We start from the raw sequence: 14581 nt of genomic DNA on the forward strand, positions 1-14581 counted from the left end.
GAAGTTGATCGGGATATTAGAGCACACTTCTTGTGTACAATGTCCAAGTATTCTCGACAAAAATATTGTGATGGACTTCCGAATGCACCAACGGTTCCCAAGCCAGCATCTTTGCTCTGTTGCGGAGACAAATTCAATTTCAAATGGTTAGAGCGATCAGTTCTTACTTTACTTAGAGGTTCCAGACTAACACATCTTCTCAAACGACCTTTAAACTTCTCCTGTCGTCCATCGCCACCCTTATCACCAGCAACGACCCTCTGACTTCTTGCTGGGATTTTCTGCACTTCATCAATTGAAGCTTGGCGCTGCTTTGGTTGAAATGAAGACTGTTTTGGTCGTTGGATGCTTTGCAACTGTTTTGGAGTTTGCCAGTTTGCTCCAATATTGATTTCCTGTTTGAGAGTTCTCCGCGATGCATTTCCATCTGGTTTTGGCTGGTTATTTTGTCTGTATTTGTTTGTGATGTGGATTTTCAATCTGTCGATCTCGTTCTGCAGCCGTTGTAGCTGAACAGCATGTGTTTCCTGCAGCTGTCCAATGGTGACATCGCATTGTACGACACGCTCAAGCAAAAACACACATTTCCCGCATATAAACTCGCTGCGGCCATCCCGTTGCAACTCTGCCTCCAACACATGTGAGAGGACCGATGCCAATCTCAGACGCCCGCACTCGCTGAACAACCAGCGACACTGACTGCCCTGCACGCAAACACCACACACACGGCATGGCTCTCGCATGTTCACGGAACACGTTCTAAAACCCAGATGCCATGGGCAAACAGACGTGCTTCAAATACATGGCAAAGTATAGATGTTGCTTCTGAAAGAGCTACAGGCATGTTTCAGAACCTTCATAACGTATGCTATTTTTCTATTCATCTTCCTCTGTATCGCTCCGTCTGTCTTGCTCTGCAATAAACTGTGTCTGCCCACACACTCAGATATAAACCCTCTAATCCACTAACACACATGGGAAATCCTTTGGGCACTGTGGACAACATCTACTAACACACACACACACACACACACATTTTAATCCACTCAGTTCAGCGAGTGTCTGATAGCAGAGCTGTATTTGGGCCACTGATGCTCAGGTTGACCCCTGGCGATTCTGAGGTCATGATGGAATGTGGTGGGAATTTAAATTTGTCTCACGAGAATGAAACAGACTTTAGTCAGGGGTGTTTGCTAAGGCACACACTACTTTTAATACTGCTCATCCTAAGGATTACTGATTTAAACAAACCCCAAACCAATGTTGTGGTGGATTTCTTGAATTTGTTTATTTTCTTCAACTTCTCTATAATGGTGGCTGGCAAAACAAGTTTAAAGGGCCTATAACACCTCCAACTGAATGGTCTTGATGTTGAGAGAAAGTGCCTTAAGGCATTCAGCACTGGCCTATTGAAATTCTATATTTACAGCAACCCTTAGCGGTTTAGAGCTGATAATGACTAATTTGCGTGGTGATTACGGCAGTAGAATGCCTATTCTGGTTGAATACCTACTGTACATTTAATTTAAATTCAATTAATACTTTTGCATGGTGGCCAAAATGGTGGTTTGCATTTATAGTTCTGCTGTTGGTGTCTGCATCTATCTGCAATTACACAGCCAAAATGCTAGTGTATTGAGAAAAACAAAAGCAACATAGAAACGAGTTCAACATTTAAACGAGAGAAAATCTAAGGCATGTACAGTATGCGTGCTCTTAAATAGCTTAAATAACAATTAATAAATTTCCTGGCATACTTTCACACTCTTTGGCACTGGAAAACAAATGTAGCAAATTAATTAACAACCACACACAACGCATGTTGTTTTAAAGCTTAGAAGCTGGACTTTACAATGCATATAGGCAACATGACCAACTCTTTACAAGTGCTTTTTAATTTGCTGACAAATTAGAAGTATTCTGTTTTCATTACTAATGAACTATTTACTGTACATTATACTGTGAAACATACAGTGAAATCATACAGATCGGAAAGATCTTGAGTTGAATACAAGTATATTTTTTCACTCAAAGATCAAATATATATCGAGTAAAAGCCGTGAAAGCACAGAGTCTATAAGTTGTAAACAGATGTGGCTTTTATCGCATTTTTATGAAACATAAACAGAATATAAAAACAGCAGATGCTCCTGATTAAAAAGAGCCCAAAAACAATGTGATAAAATGCATAGATTTTAATAATCTTTTTAATGAAAATGCAAAGCTACCTTGCATTCAGCTGTCAATCTTTCCTGGAATACGTCATACACAGACTCTAAAAAGACCATACCCTCACATGCATATAAAATCAAACCGAAACATATGCAAACCTGCCCTCAGGGACAAACTCTCCCTCAAAGCACAGGATGCAGATTGTTTATTAATATTTGATTGCAATTTGAAACAGGTACACACTGCTGCCAACCTGGTAATCCAGCTTAGCAACCCCAAAAACCGACATCTAAACACCCACCCCAAAATATTAAAAAAACCTCTAGAAAATTATGATAAAGCAAAAAAACAAAAACAAAAAAAAACATATGCAACCGCCGAGACAGAAGACTGTCAACCAAAACAAACTAATGTTCTCGTTGTACAAAACAGGGGCAAACATTGTTAATTATTTTCCCAACTGAGGCATTTACATGAAGGTTTTTCATTCGTTAGGCTTCATGTAAACGTACCTAATGAGACGAACACAAAAACTTCTGGCATATGAGTGTGGTTAAAAACACAAAACAAATCACAAACACACAAAACTTTGCTATGCTTACCTGTTTGTCCTGTTCTGCATTTCCTCTTTCACGATCTAGTCCTTCCCTAAGTGCCTTTCAAAATAAATTAACATTACAACACCGGTCAGTGTATGCAGTTGTGCATGTGTTTTTAGTTAGCACATTGGTATAAATGCCATAGTGCTTCACAAAAATGACTAACCTGCAGTTTTCTGTCCTTTTGGCCAATCAGAGAGTTTAATTGGGCCATCTGCTCCATTATTGGCTGGTCTGGACCATTTCTCCGAAGCTCTCTAATCAGAGCATCTTGATCTTTTAGTGACACTTGCAGTTCCAGAATAACACTGGAGAGATATACAAAACATAATAATAGACAGAACATAAAACATCACATACCACTACTTATAGGAGGCAATTATCTTTTAAATGAGCCCAAACACAAGGTAATCGGATGCATAGATCATTAGATAATTGACACGAAGCACATTGTGCACAGTGCACACAGCATCTGGCTATCTGGCGTTTTGCAATCTGGCTGAAAGCACGTTAGCTTTCCTGGATTAAATGACATTATCGGAAATGATGCAGAATCACGGAATGCTAAACCAATCGGAATGAAACTCATTCTGTGAAATCTCATTACTAATATCATGTCTGCGTGTTTTGCAAAACTTTAGTCATTATTGTGTATGCATGTGTAATTAGCTCTTAAGTACAATTATCAGGGATGCTCCGATCGATCGTCCACTGATCGGTTTTGGGCGATATTCATCTCCTATGACTCGATCGGTGATCTGTAATTTGGCCGATCTCATATACCGATCACTCATGTCAAAAAGGCGCGTGGCTCCTTTAAGACATCAGCAACACTGTCATGGCATCACGGGGTGTGGGGAATACTGGCATTGTGTTGTAAGACAACAAACTTGATTCAGCAGTTAAGAAACGCAAACTGTGAAATGGTCCTTATAATCGTTCATGGCGGCAGCCTCTCAATCTCCACCGGGCATAGGCATCTCAGTAATAACACGAGTTTTCATGTACAATTATGTTTTATTTGTTTGGAGAGGCTTTTAGACACTTGGAGACATTTTTGGACACTAGGATAAATTATATTTGTAATGCTATAACTTTTGAATACTTTGTTGTATCAACACAACATTTTACTCCTTAACAATTGACATGATTGTGAACAAAAAAAAGCAGTTTTTTGGAGCCATCTTATTTACACCCATAATTTCAAATCAGAAAAATACGAGAAAAGGTACATTTTGGTAAGTAAGTTTTTTTTGCGATTTTTAAGCACCCTTAAAAGGTTAACAGACACACTTTGTTAAAGACAACATGAAACAGCATTCTCAACACATTTAACTTCCGTAATATGACACATTGGAGAGGTGGAGAACGTTTTACAATTTAATGACAAAGTTATGAGGGTACATTTTGATTTCAGGTTGTCTGTTTAGTTTACCTCTCCTTCTGCTGAAGAGCCTGCTGGAGCTCTCTGACCTGCTCAGGGGCGGAGCCTGAGCCAGTTGAGGGTCCTGATTGGTTGGTGCCTTGCAGCTCTTTCTCCAATCTAAGATTCTTCAGCTTCTCCTGTTCAGCAATGATAGCCATGTTTTCAAGTTCCTCTTGAGCAGTTTGCAGAGACTGAAAAGAGAGAAAGACAGACTATAATATTCTCTAGCATTTGCTCTGATTATTAAGGGTTTTGTCTTCTTTTTTTGTTTTTACCTCCTCCAGGTCTTGAATCCGAGCGCTGAAAGCTTCTCTGAGTGAGTCCATTTCTCTCTTCATCTGCTCTCGGCCATCATCAACACCTCGACTGGCTAAACTCTCCAATGCTTTCCTAGATACAAACACACACATGTAGATCTACATCTTACATCCAATGCCTTGTACATGTACTCAACTGTAATTATTCAACCTGAAAGCACAGAAGATTGTACACTTTTGAGGCCAAACCACAAAGCAAAACATGATTCCAAGACATATTTCTGTCCCCACTTATGTGATGAAATCACAGGCTATTTGCTGTTTATTAAGAGTAAAATTTTGGACCAATGAGATTTCACTGTGGGCGGAGCTACACAGCACAACCCAACGAAAACAGAAACCTCTGTCACAACAGAAAGTGACCGAAAAAAATGTCTAGACACGCACCAATTTTCACGATTGGTCAGGTCAAAAACGTACTTTACGGTTTATCACGTGCATCGTTAGGACGGCTAATATTTAGTAAAAATAAGAACTGAAGAAGTGGGCAGGACTTACGATGCAGACACAAGCAGTTCCTGTTTCTCAGCCAGATCTCTTTTCATTGACTCCACCTCCACCTTTAGTTCAATGTTCTACACACACAAACAACAAACTGAGATCATCGAACAAGCCACAAACTACTACAGGCTTTGAAATCTATGGATGAACAATGTTATATTTCTGCACTTGTGTATGTTGTGAGTATGGGACCGTGTGTGTCAGTCACCATTTTGTAAATGTCCTCTGTGGAATCATCACATTTCTGCTGCACACGCTCTTCCAGGAAATAGATCCTGAGCTTCAGGTTAAAGTTTTCTTTCTTTAGAGCTGTGATTTGCTACAAGGGAACAAAGACAAATTATTCTCTAAATATTCCTTATAAACACACAAACGGTTGTTTGTTCAACTTCTGGCAATTTTTTTTATAACAACCAAATTTCAGCTTCTTTCTTTTTGTTATATTAAGGTCACATTAAAACTGACTTGAAAACATTTTACGAGGCCTTCATCATTTATTTTCTATACTTTTCAAATACCTTTTCTGTACAGATTTTACTGTTTTAGCCTTGTCCGAGATCCACAGTTTAATGTTAAACTATTAAAATATTTTATAAAAATAATTATTATAATTCCTGGATCAGATGACGTCATCGGAAATGATGTAACATCATTGGAACGCTAATCCAATCGGATTGGGTTTAGATCGGTGCAAAAATCATCCATATATGGGAAAAGAGACTGGTGACTGTTACATACTGCCACCAGGAGATGGTGCTAAGTAAATGACACAGACTCCATGATGACTCAAATGGCACAGACTGAAACTCATTCTGTGAAATCTCATTTACTAAAATCATGTCTGCATGCTATGAAAACCATTAGTCATTGTTGTGTATGCAAGCGTAATTAGCTCTTATGTACATTTATCAGGGATGCTCCGATCGATCGGCCGCCGATCGGTTTTGGCCAATATTCATCTCATGACTTGATCAGTGATCGGTAATTTGGCCTATCTCATATACCGATCGCTCATGTCGCAAAAGACGCATGGCTCCTTTAAGACATCAGCAACACTGTCATGGCATCACGGAATGTGGGGAATATTGGCATTGTGTTGTAACAAACAAACTTGATTCAGCAGTTAAGAACGATGCAGTAGGAAATGTATGGCGAATATGAAATGCTTGTGTACTGTACTGATAATGTGGCATTTCACATGCGACAAGGCAAAGGGAAAACAGCACGAGCTGTGAAACGGTCCTTATAATTGTTCATGGCGGTAGCTTCTCAGTCTCCACCGGGCATAGGCGTCTTAGTAATAACACAAGTTACAAGATGTGGTGTAATTCAAACATCTTTATTAAATTTCTCCTGATTAAACAACATTAACAATAGTAGCAAATATCTCCCGATATATCATTGTTTTTGTTTTACTTATTTTGTCTGCAAAAACTAGGCAAAGGGATATTACTGGGAAGAGGAAAATTCAATTAATAATGACAGTGTGCAAAAAGCTTAGCCAGTTATAACAGAGATCCTGATAAAAGGTAAAATGATCAGTATCGGTATTGGCCGATCAGGTGACAAGAGGATCGGTGATCGGTATCGGCTGTAAAAATCCTAATCGGAGCATCCCTAAAAATTATTATGTTTAACTTGTTTGGAGAGGTTTCTGGACACTTGGGGACATTTTTGGACACTAGGATAAATAATTTTTGTAATACTATAACTTTTGATTGCTTTGTCATGTCAACACAAATTTTACTCAATTACAGTTGGCATGTATCAGAAAAAAGAGAAAAAACTTGACCTAAAGTTTTTTTTTCCTTTTTTTTTCTGCAGTTTCTTAGGCTGAGAGTCTCAGAATGTATAATAATCTATATCATTAAAACATTTGAAAAGTTTTCTTTACAATGATACCAAATATTTGACCCTCTTTGTTTTGTTTTTTGTGTGTGTGTGTGTTTTTTTTTTTTTTGTCAAGTTATAAGCCTTTCATTTTGGGTATGCCACTGAAAAAGAACATTTTTAAAAACACCCAGAGCCTAAAGAGTTAAACAAGAATGTAAGATGTGCTGGAAATGACACTGTGGTGGGAATTATTATGCCTTTCAGAAAAATGACATAAATCTCCTGTGATGCATGTACATACAATGTTAGACATTGTTATTACAAATGAAATAAAAAAAATTGTGAGAAAACGTGACTTTTTTTTTAACAAGACGCAAAATTGAAGCAACACCCAAACACTACAACACACACAATAGAATCAAGAATCAAATGGACCTGAATCTTTTATTTAGTAAACCTTTGAATCTTCTGGATTTCCTCATTAGAATATTCAGACTCATTCATGAATAAACACGAGTCATGTAAATCAGCAAAGCTGTTATCTATTTAACCTGGATTATACAAAAAAAGAGAGAGAGTTGGGGATGAGCTAAAAAGAGAAACAGAGCGACTATAACAGGCTCTGTGTGTGTTTGTGTGTGTGTGGTCAGTAATGAGGTTTGGCATCAAGGGCGGTGCCAGGATTTTTTAACAGGGGGGTACCGTGATCAGTCTGTGGTGGCACCGAAATTCCATCCGATGCCCCCCGGACCCACCTCTAGAACCGCCCCTGGTTGGCATCAGTGTGTGTGTGTGTGTGTGTGTGTGTGTGTGTGTGTGTGTGTATGGCAGGGCAGTGAACTGTGCTCCACTGTACTCCGAGCATTTCACTTGAACATCTGGGACAGAAAAAGGGAGAGAGATAGAAGTACAAACAGAACGAAGGAGACTGGTTTAACATCTACTACACAAATAACACAGTAAAGGGCAGCTGTACCCTTCCTCTGAATGTTCTATTTCTCTTTGTGTATCTACAGCACACTAACACTTTCTCTCAGACAAACTCACAGGAACGCTTATAGATTCTTATCTCACCATATATAAATAAGCCCATTTCCTTAAAAGGACATATGACAACCTATCAAACTTTTCACTCTCGTTTCAGCTGGCAGCTGAAATGTTTAAAGACCCTATTAAATCAGAATTCAGTGGATTTTAGCACATGTCTGTTCACATGAGGTCATCTACATGCTGGTGTACAAATTTGATTAGATATACACATTTAAAATGTATGTTCCAAACACATGATGTTAGTCATGTTTCTACAAATGACACTCCAAAAGGTAATCTCGCTCATTATGGGAATACAAACAAATGCGAAACGTTTTGATATTGTTGCACTTACGTTCTCGTAATCCTTCATAGTCAGAGCTTTGGCTGGAGACATCCTCTGTACTGGAAAGAGAGGAGCTGCAGATGAAAAGACAACAGACAAATGAATGAACAAACAGAAAAACAAACAGAAAAACAAACACTCTGTTCACTTCAGTTTGTTCTACAGAAATTACATTTGTGTTTATCACTCGCTCTCTCTCTTTGAGAAAGCAGGACCATTAAAGGGGTCATGAAATGCTCTTTTTTATAGTTTTATTATCTTCCCTGAGGTCCACTGATAAAGTTAGTAAAAGTTTTTTTCATTAAAACAGTCATAATTTAGTAATAAATGATAATTTTCCACCCTGTTTTTGGCCCTCTGTCTGAAATGCTTGGTTTTGGCATAAGCACCTCCTTAAAACCTTAAAATAACACCCACTGTTATGATTGGCTAACATCGTGCAGCCCCTCGAATACAGCCATTTTTGAAACTCAATCGGAAGAGATTATAAAACTAAATGTCAGGGTTTACACATAACGCGCATCCAACACATTGCATCCGAATATATTAAACTGTTCATCTCAAGCACAACATTTAACACTTACACCCTGTCTACACTGGACACGAGAGTCGCATCAAAAGCAATAAAACCCATTAGAATCAATGATGCAGTCTACAAGGGGCCTGGGTAGCTTAGTGGTAAAGACACTGGCTACCACTCCTGGAGTTCGCTAGTTCGCTAGTTCGAATCCCAGGGCTTGCTGAGTGACTCCAGCCAACTCTCCTAAGCAACCAAATTGGCCCGGTTGCTAGGGAGGGTAGTCACATGGGGTAACCTCCTCGTGATCGCTATAATGTGGTTCGTTCTCGGTGGGTGCCGTGGTGGGTGGCGTGAAGCCTCCACATGCACTATGTCTCCGTGGCAAGGTGCTCAACAAGCCACATGATAAGATGCGCAGGTTGACGATCTCAGACGCGGAGGCAACTGCAATTCGTCCTCTGCCACCCGGACTGAGGCAAATCACTACGTGACCACGAGGACTTAAAAGCACATTGGGAATTGGGCATTCCAAATTGGGAGAAAAAAAAAAAAAAAAAAAATGATGCAGTCTACCATGGAAGCGTCCATTGCAGCGCGCTGCATTGTGCTGACAGTAAACAGATGTCCCGGTTCATTTTGCACTGCGCAAATAAACAGTTTAGAAAGTATGTGTCGACTCGCCCGGTGTAGACAGCCTCCAGACGTTCTGTCACGTCAATGGACACGCCTGGTGTAACATGATGTCAGCACCATAAACTATCACACAGTCATGACCAGTGTTGGGTGTAATGCATTACTAAGTAATTAATTACTGTAATTAAATTACTATTTCATTGGTTTTAGAAAGTAATTAGTAATAAGTAATGCAATTACTTTTCAGACAGAGTAATTAGTACAGTAATCTAATTACACAGTAGAAGATGTAATTAGTAATTAGTTACTTTTTTAGAGTAACTTACCAAACACTGGTCATGACATATGAAATATTCATGAATTAAACTGTATACTCACGGTTTTTGCGATCACATCCAAGTGTTTTAACTGCCCCATCCTTCAATAACAGTTCCTTTGTAAAGACTGAATCGTATTGGTATGAGCCAAACAAACAATCCACTCTAAAATACACTGAAGACACATCCACATCCAGTTTCCAGTATCATTCCTTCACGTTTTCATACACCAACAACTAAAAATAGCGCATATGTGCGAAAGAATGCATCCATGACAGAGAGCTTCATGTCTTCAGAGTTGTAACTTGACACTGCATCTTTTAAAAGTAGTCCGAGATATGAATCAAGCGGTCAAAGACGTCTGTCTGTGCATGTTTATGTAGGAAAACATTTAAATCCAGACAGGCACATGAAGGTGTCCTGTGTAAGTCCATTTAGGATGAATCTCCCATGACAGGCCCCATCTCTCTCCACTTCAACTGTGTGACTGGCTGAGAACCAGTCGGGGGGGCCAAGGGTGCAATAACGGAAAAATAGGCGTTGCATATGCAGATGTATTTGGTCCTTGTGATGTCACAAATTCCACGAATTCCAAACAAGCCGTTTTTGCAGCTTGGTTTAAATAAATGCTCCTTTTTTCTATTAAGGAGGCAGTTTTCAGTCCTGAAACTTACAGAATGTTGTTATAGTACAATGACCACTTATATGTCAAAAGATCAAGGAAAATTTGATTCCTCATGTCATGACCCCTTTAAAGGAATAGCTCACCCAAAAAGATATTTCTGTTATTATGTACCCTATTATGTACGAAGATATTTTAATGGAGATATGACACCTGTTTGTCCATACAATACAAGTGAATGGTGACTCCAGTGGTTTAATCCATGTCTTCTGAAGCGATGCAATCGGTTTTTGGTGAGAACAGACTAAAATGTAACTCATTTTTCATGGTACATCTTGTCATTGCAGTCTCTAGACATGACTGTGATTTCAAGCATGATTACTGTTCCTAGTGCTTGATGCAGGTGCAGTGCGCTAGATGGCGCAAGGAAGTGCAATCAAGCTTGAAATCATGATGGCCAAGGAAACTGCTGATGTCAATATTTATATTGCTTTAGAAGACATGGATTAAACCACTAGAGTCATATGGATTACTTTTATGCTGCCTTCATGTGATTTTCGGAGCTTGCAAATTTGGTCACCACTCACTTGCATTGTATGGACAAACAGACATCATATCTCCATTAAAATATATTTCTTTGTGTTCCGCAGAAGAAAGAATGACATATGAGTTTGAGACAACATAAGAATGAGTAAATAATGAGAGAATTATAATTTTTGTGTGAATTATCTCAGTTATTTTTATGTCCCTCGTATTGGACTTACAGTGACACCTAGCAGCGTGGATGCAGCACAATTCAAATGAAAAGTTGTCAGTTCCCAAATCCCGTGTAGAAATTCACTATCAACAATGAGCCATGGTTAATTTAAATACATGAGTAAAATTGTCCAATAAAAGAGTGGTTACTGAGATTAAGTGAGTTGTATTCAGCTGATCATGTGACTCTAACATGGCAGCCCCCATGTGCGGACCCTCGCCATGTAGATTTAAACAGCTTTTATAAGGTAATTGACATGACTGCAGTCTTCATTTCATGTGTGTGGTCATAATTTTATATTTCTGTTTCAGAATAAATATTAATTTCTTGAGTACAACTTTTTCAGAGGATAATATTACTGAGTGCACCTTTAATACTTTAGTAAATATCTCAAATATAACCAAGTGGTTTAGTATGTAAGTAAATGCATGCATGAAAGAAAGACAACAAGAGTGTGACAGTGTGTCATTACAGAAATTAAGGTAAATGCTTGAGAGGGGCCATCACTCCAACACCTTATCCTTGAGTAATCATGCTAAATTGATCATTTGGTACTAGAAAATCACTTGCCATTATATCAAACACAGTTGAAAGCTATTTGGTTCATTAAATGAAGCTTAACATTGTCTTTGTGTTTGTGTTTGAGTTGCCACAGTATACAATAGACTGGCATGTCTTAAGGTCAATATTAGGTCAAAAATGGCAAAAAAGAAACAGCTTTCTCTAGAAACTCATCAGTCAATCATTGTTTTGAGGAATGAAGGCTATACAATGCTTGAAACTGCCAAAAAACTGAAGATTTCATACAAAGGTGTACACTACAGTCTTAAAAAACAAAGGACAACTTGCTCTAACAAGGACAGAAAGAGATGTGGAAGGCCAGATGTACAACTAAACAAGATGATAAGTACATCAGAGTCTCTAGTTTGAGAAATAGACGCCTCACATGTCCTCAGCTGACAGCTTCATTGAATTCTACCCGCTCAACACCAGTTTCATGTACAACAGTAAAGAGAAGACTCAGGGGTGCAGGCCTTATGGGAAGAATTGCAAAGAAAAAGCCACTTTTGAAACAGAAAAACAAAAAGAAAAGGTTCGAGTGGGCAAAGAAACACAGACATTGGACAACAGATAATTGGAAAAGAGTGTTATGGATCTTAACCCCATTGAGCTTTTGTGGGATCAGCTAGACTGTAAGGTGCGTGAGAAGTGCATGACAAGACAGACACATCTATGGCAAGTGCTACAGGAAGTGTGGGGTGAAATGTCACCTGAGTATCTGGACAAACACAGCTAGAATGCCAAGGATCTGCAAATCTGTCATTGCTGCATGTGGAGGATTTTTTGATGAGAACTCTTTGGAGTTTACAAATTGTAATAGTAATTTTTCACGTTATTAATGTCCTGACTATATATTGTGATCAGCTGAATGCCTTGCTTTTGTGATTTTGCATTGAAAATTAAATTTAATTATTTAAAAAACGAAAAACTTAAATCAAATACATTTCTAAATTCAAACTGCACTCCAAACGAAACGAAAAAGCAAATAGAAAGCAAATTCACTTTGGTGAATAAAAGTGCCAATTTCTTTCCATAAGAGCAAAATCAGTACATTATTCCAAACTTTTGGCCGTCAGTGTGTGTGTGTATGTGTGTGTGTGTGTGTGTGTGTGTCTATATATATATATATATATATATATATATATATATATATATACACACACACACACACATAGTATATATACAATATATATATATATAAATATATATTAGGGGTGTAATGGTTCATATTTCTCACGGTTCGGTTTGTATCACGGTTTTAGGGTGACGGTTTCGGTACGGTTCTGAATTTGTTATGTTCTGGGAAAAAAATATATTACTGCCAAATCCAAAGTAAAATATTCTATTTGGTAACACACTTCAAGAGATTTGTCCTCACTACAAATCACCATGGTTTTACTACAGTTACCATAGTTTAACCATTGTATTTGTAGTAGAATCACAGTAACCACAAAATGAACATGGTTACTGTCATGGTTACAATATATAATAAAATCAATGTTACTATATGGAAACTACAGTATTACTGTTGTAAAACAATGGTTAATTGTATCAAAACTATGATTTCTGCCAAGACAACAATGGTGACAGCAGTTATTGTTACTTCAGTCATGGCTATTACAATATTATTATAGTAAAACCATAGTTACTATATGGCTACTACAGTATTAATATTTAAAACCATGGATAATTCTACAAAACCATGATTTCTGCTAAGAAAACCATGGTGACAACAGTCCTTGATATTACAGTCATGGTTACTACAATTTTACTATGGTAAAACCATGGTTAATTTTCATCAGGGTCCTTAACTAAAAAAAAAACATTCTCTAATTATCAACATAAAGTGCATTTCAAACTCAACATATATTCAACGTTCAATATCTGTACATCACTATAGAAGAAATAAACTTGCTATTAAAATGAATACGAGAATGGATGTCATAACGCAACTCGAGTATTTTAATCATACGTGGAAATCCCACATCTTCATCAATGGAGTAAATAGTAATTGGAGTAATTAGTTTTGCCAACTAATGCATGCAGAACTGTGAGGTCATCAAATGATTTAATATACTAACAGTTAATAGGACAGCTTCTCTCTGTAGAAAGTTGACCCACGTGAAACACAGGCAGAGTGTGTCCGTCTACAGAGCCATACAGGTGCATTAGCGGAGGTTACAATTGTGCATGTCTATTTGCCGCTTTATTTTATTCGCCAAACTGTATGATCCAGATGCGTTATTAAACTAGAGATGAACCGCGGTGCAAATGCTTACTGAACCTTGGTTGGTGAACTGTACGGTTAGTTTTTTTACCATGATCCGTTACACCTCTAATATATATATATATACACAGTATGTATATTACTAATATACATAAAACGATAAAACGATAAAAACGACGAACACTGGTATTAACGCTGGTTGGACGCTAGGTGCTATGGGGTAATTTCGTTAAGCAGGGTTAGGGTTAAGCCTACACAATAAAGCAAGACACCTTGATTTCAAACTTTGAACTTAATTTTTTATTTTAACTAAAAATTCAAATGAAACTGGAAAAGAATAAGTGCAATTAAAATGTGTGTTGTTCAACTTTTTGAAAGATGGTTTTACAAGAGTTTTCAACATCTCTCTGGCAAAGAACCTAATTCATCTGTGCATTCTCTACCGGACGGGAAATATTTCATTGTCCGGGAAAATACATCATGTGTGTGAATAAATTTGTTTGTTCCCTCCTTCACGAGATATATATATATATATATATATATATATATATAAAAATCACAATATCCTATTACATCGGAAAACCCGGGGCTGAGGGATCAGTGAATATTCTTGCAAATTACATTTAATTATTTCAAAAACGAAAAACTTAAATCAAATACATTTCTAAATTCAAATTGCACTCCAAACGAAACAGAAAAGCAAATAAAATAATTAAGTGAT

General features: G+C 37.8%; 1 protein-coding gene across 4 annotated transcripts in view; it reads right to left on the bottom strand.

Annotated features, from left to right (window-relative positions):
- LOC127429291 (CDK5 regulatory subunit-associated protein 2-like) overlaps positions 1–14581 on the bottom strand; it is a 60789-nt gene that overhangs the window by 40284 nt on the left and 5924 nt on the right. For all 4 annotated transcript variants that reach the window (XM_051678242.1, XM_051678244.1, XM_051678243.1 and 1 more), the window contains exons 3-9: positions 8233–8297; positions 5224–5334; positions 5013–5089; positions 4473–4587; positions 4207–4388; positions 2938–3079; positions 2775–2828 (exon numbers count right to left, since the gene is read on the bottom strand). In XM_051678242.1, coding sequence (XP_051534202.1) covers positions 2775–2828; positions 2938–3079; positions 4207–4388; positions 4473–4587; positions 5013–5089; positions 5224–5334; positions 8233–8297 — 746 coding nt within the window. The remainder of the gene's footprint in view (positions 1–2774; positions 2829–2937; positions 3080–4206; positions 4389–4472; positions 4588–5012; positions 5090–5223; positions 5335–8232; positions 8298–14581) is intronic.

Source organism: Myxocyprinus asiaticus, chromosome 38 (assembly GCF_019703515.2).
Source record: "Myxocyprinus asiaticus isolate MX2 ecotype Aquarium Trade chromosome 38, UBuf_Myxa_2, whole genome shotgun sequence".
Classification (NCBI taxonomy): domain Eukaryota; kingdom Metazoa; phylum Chordata; class Actinopteri; order Cypriniformes; family Catostomidae; genus Myxocyprinus; species Myxocyprinus asiaticus.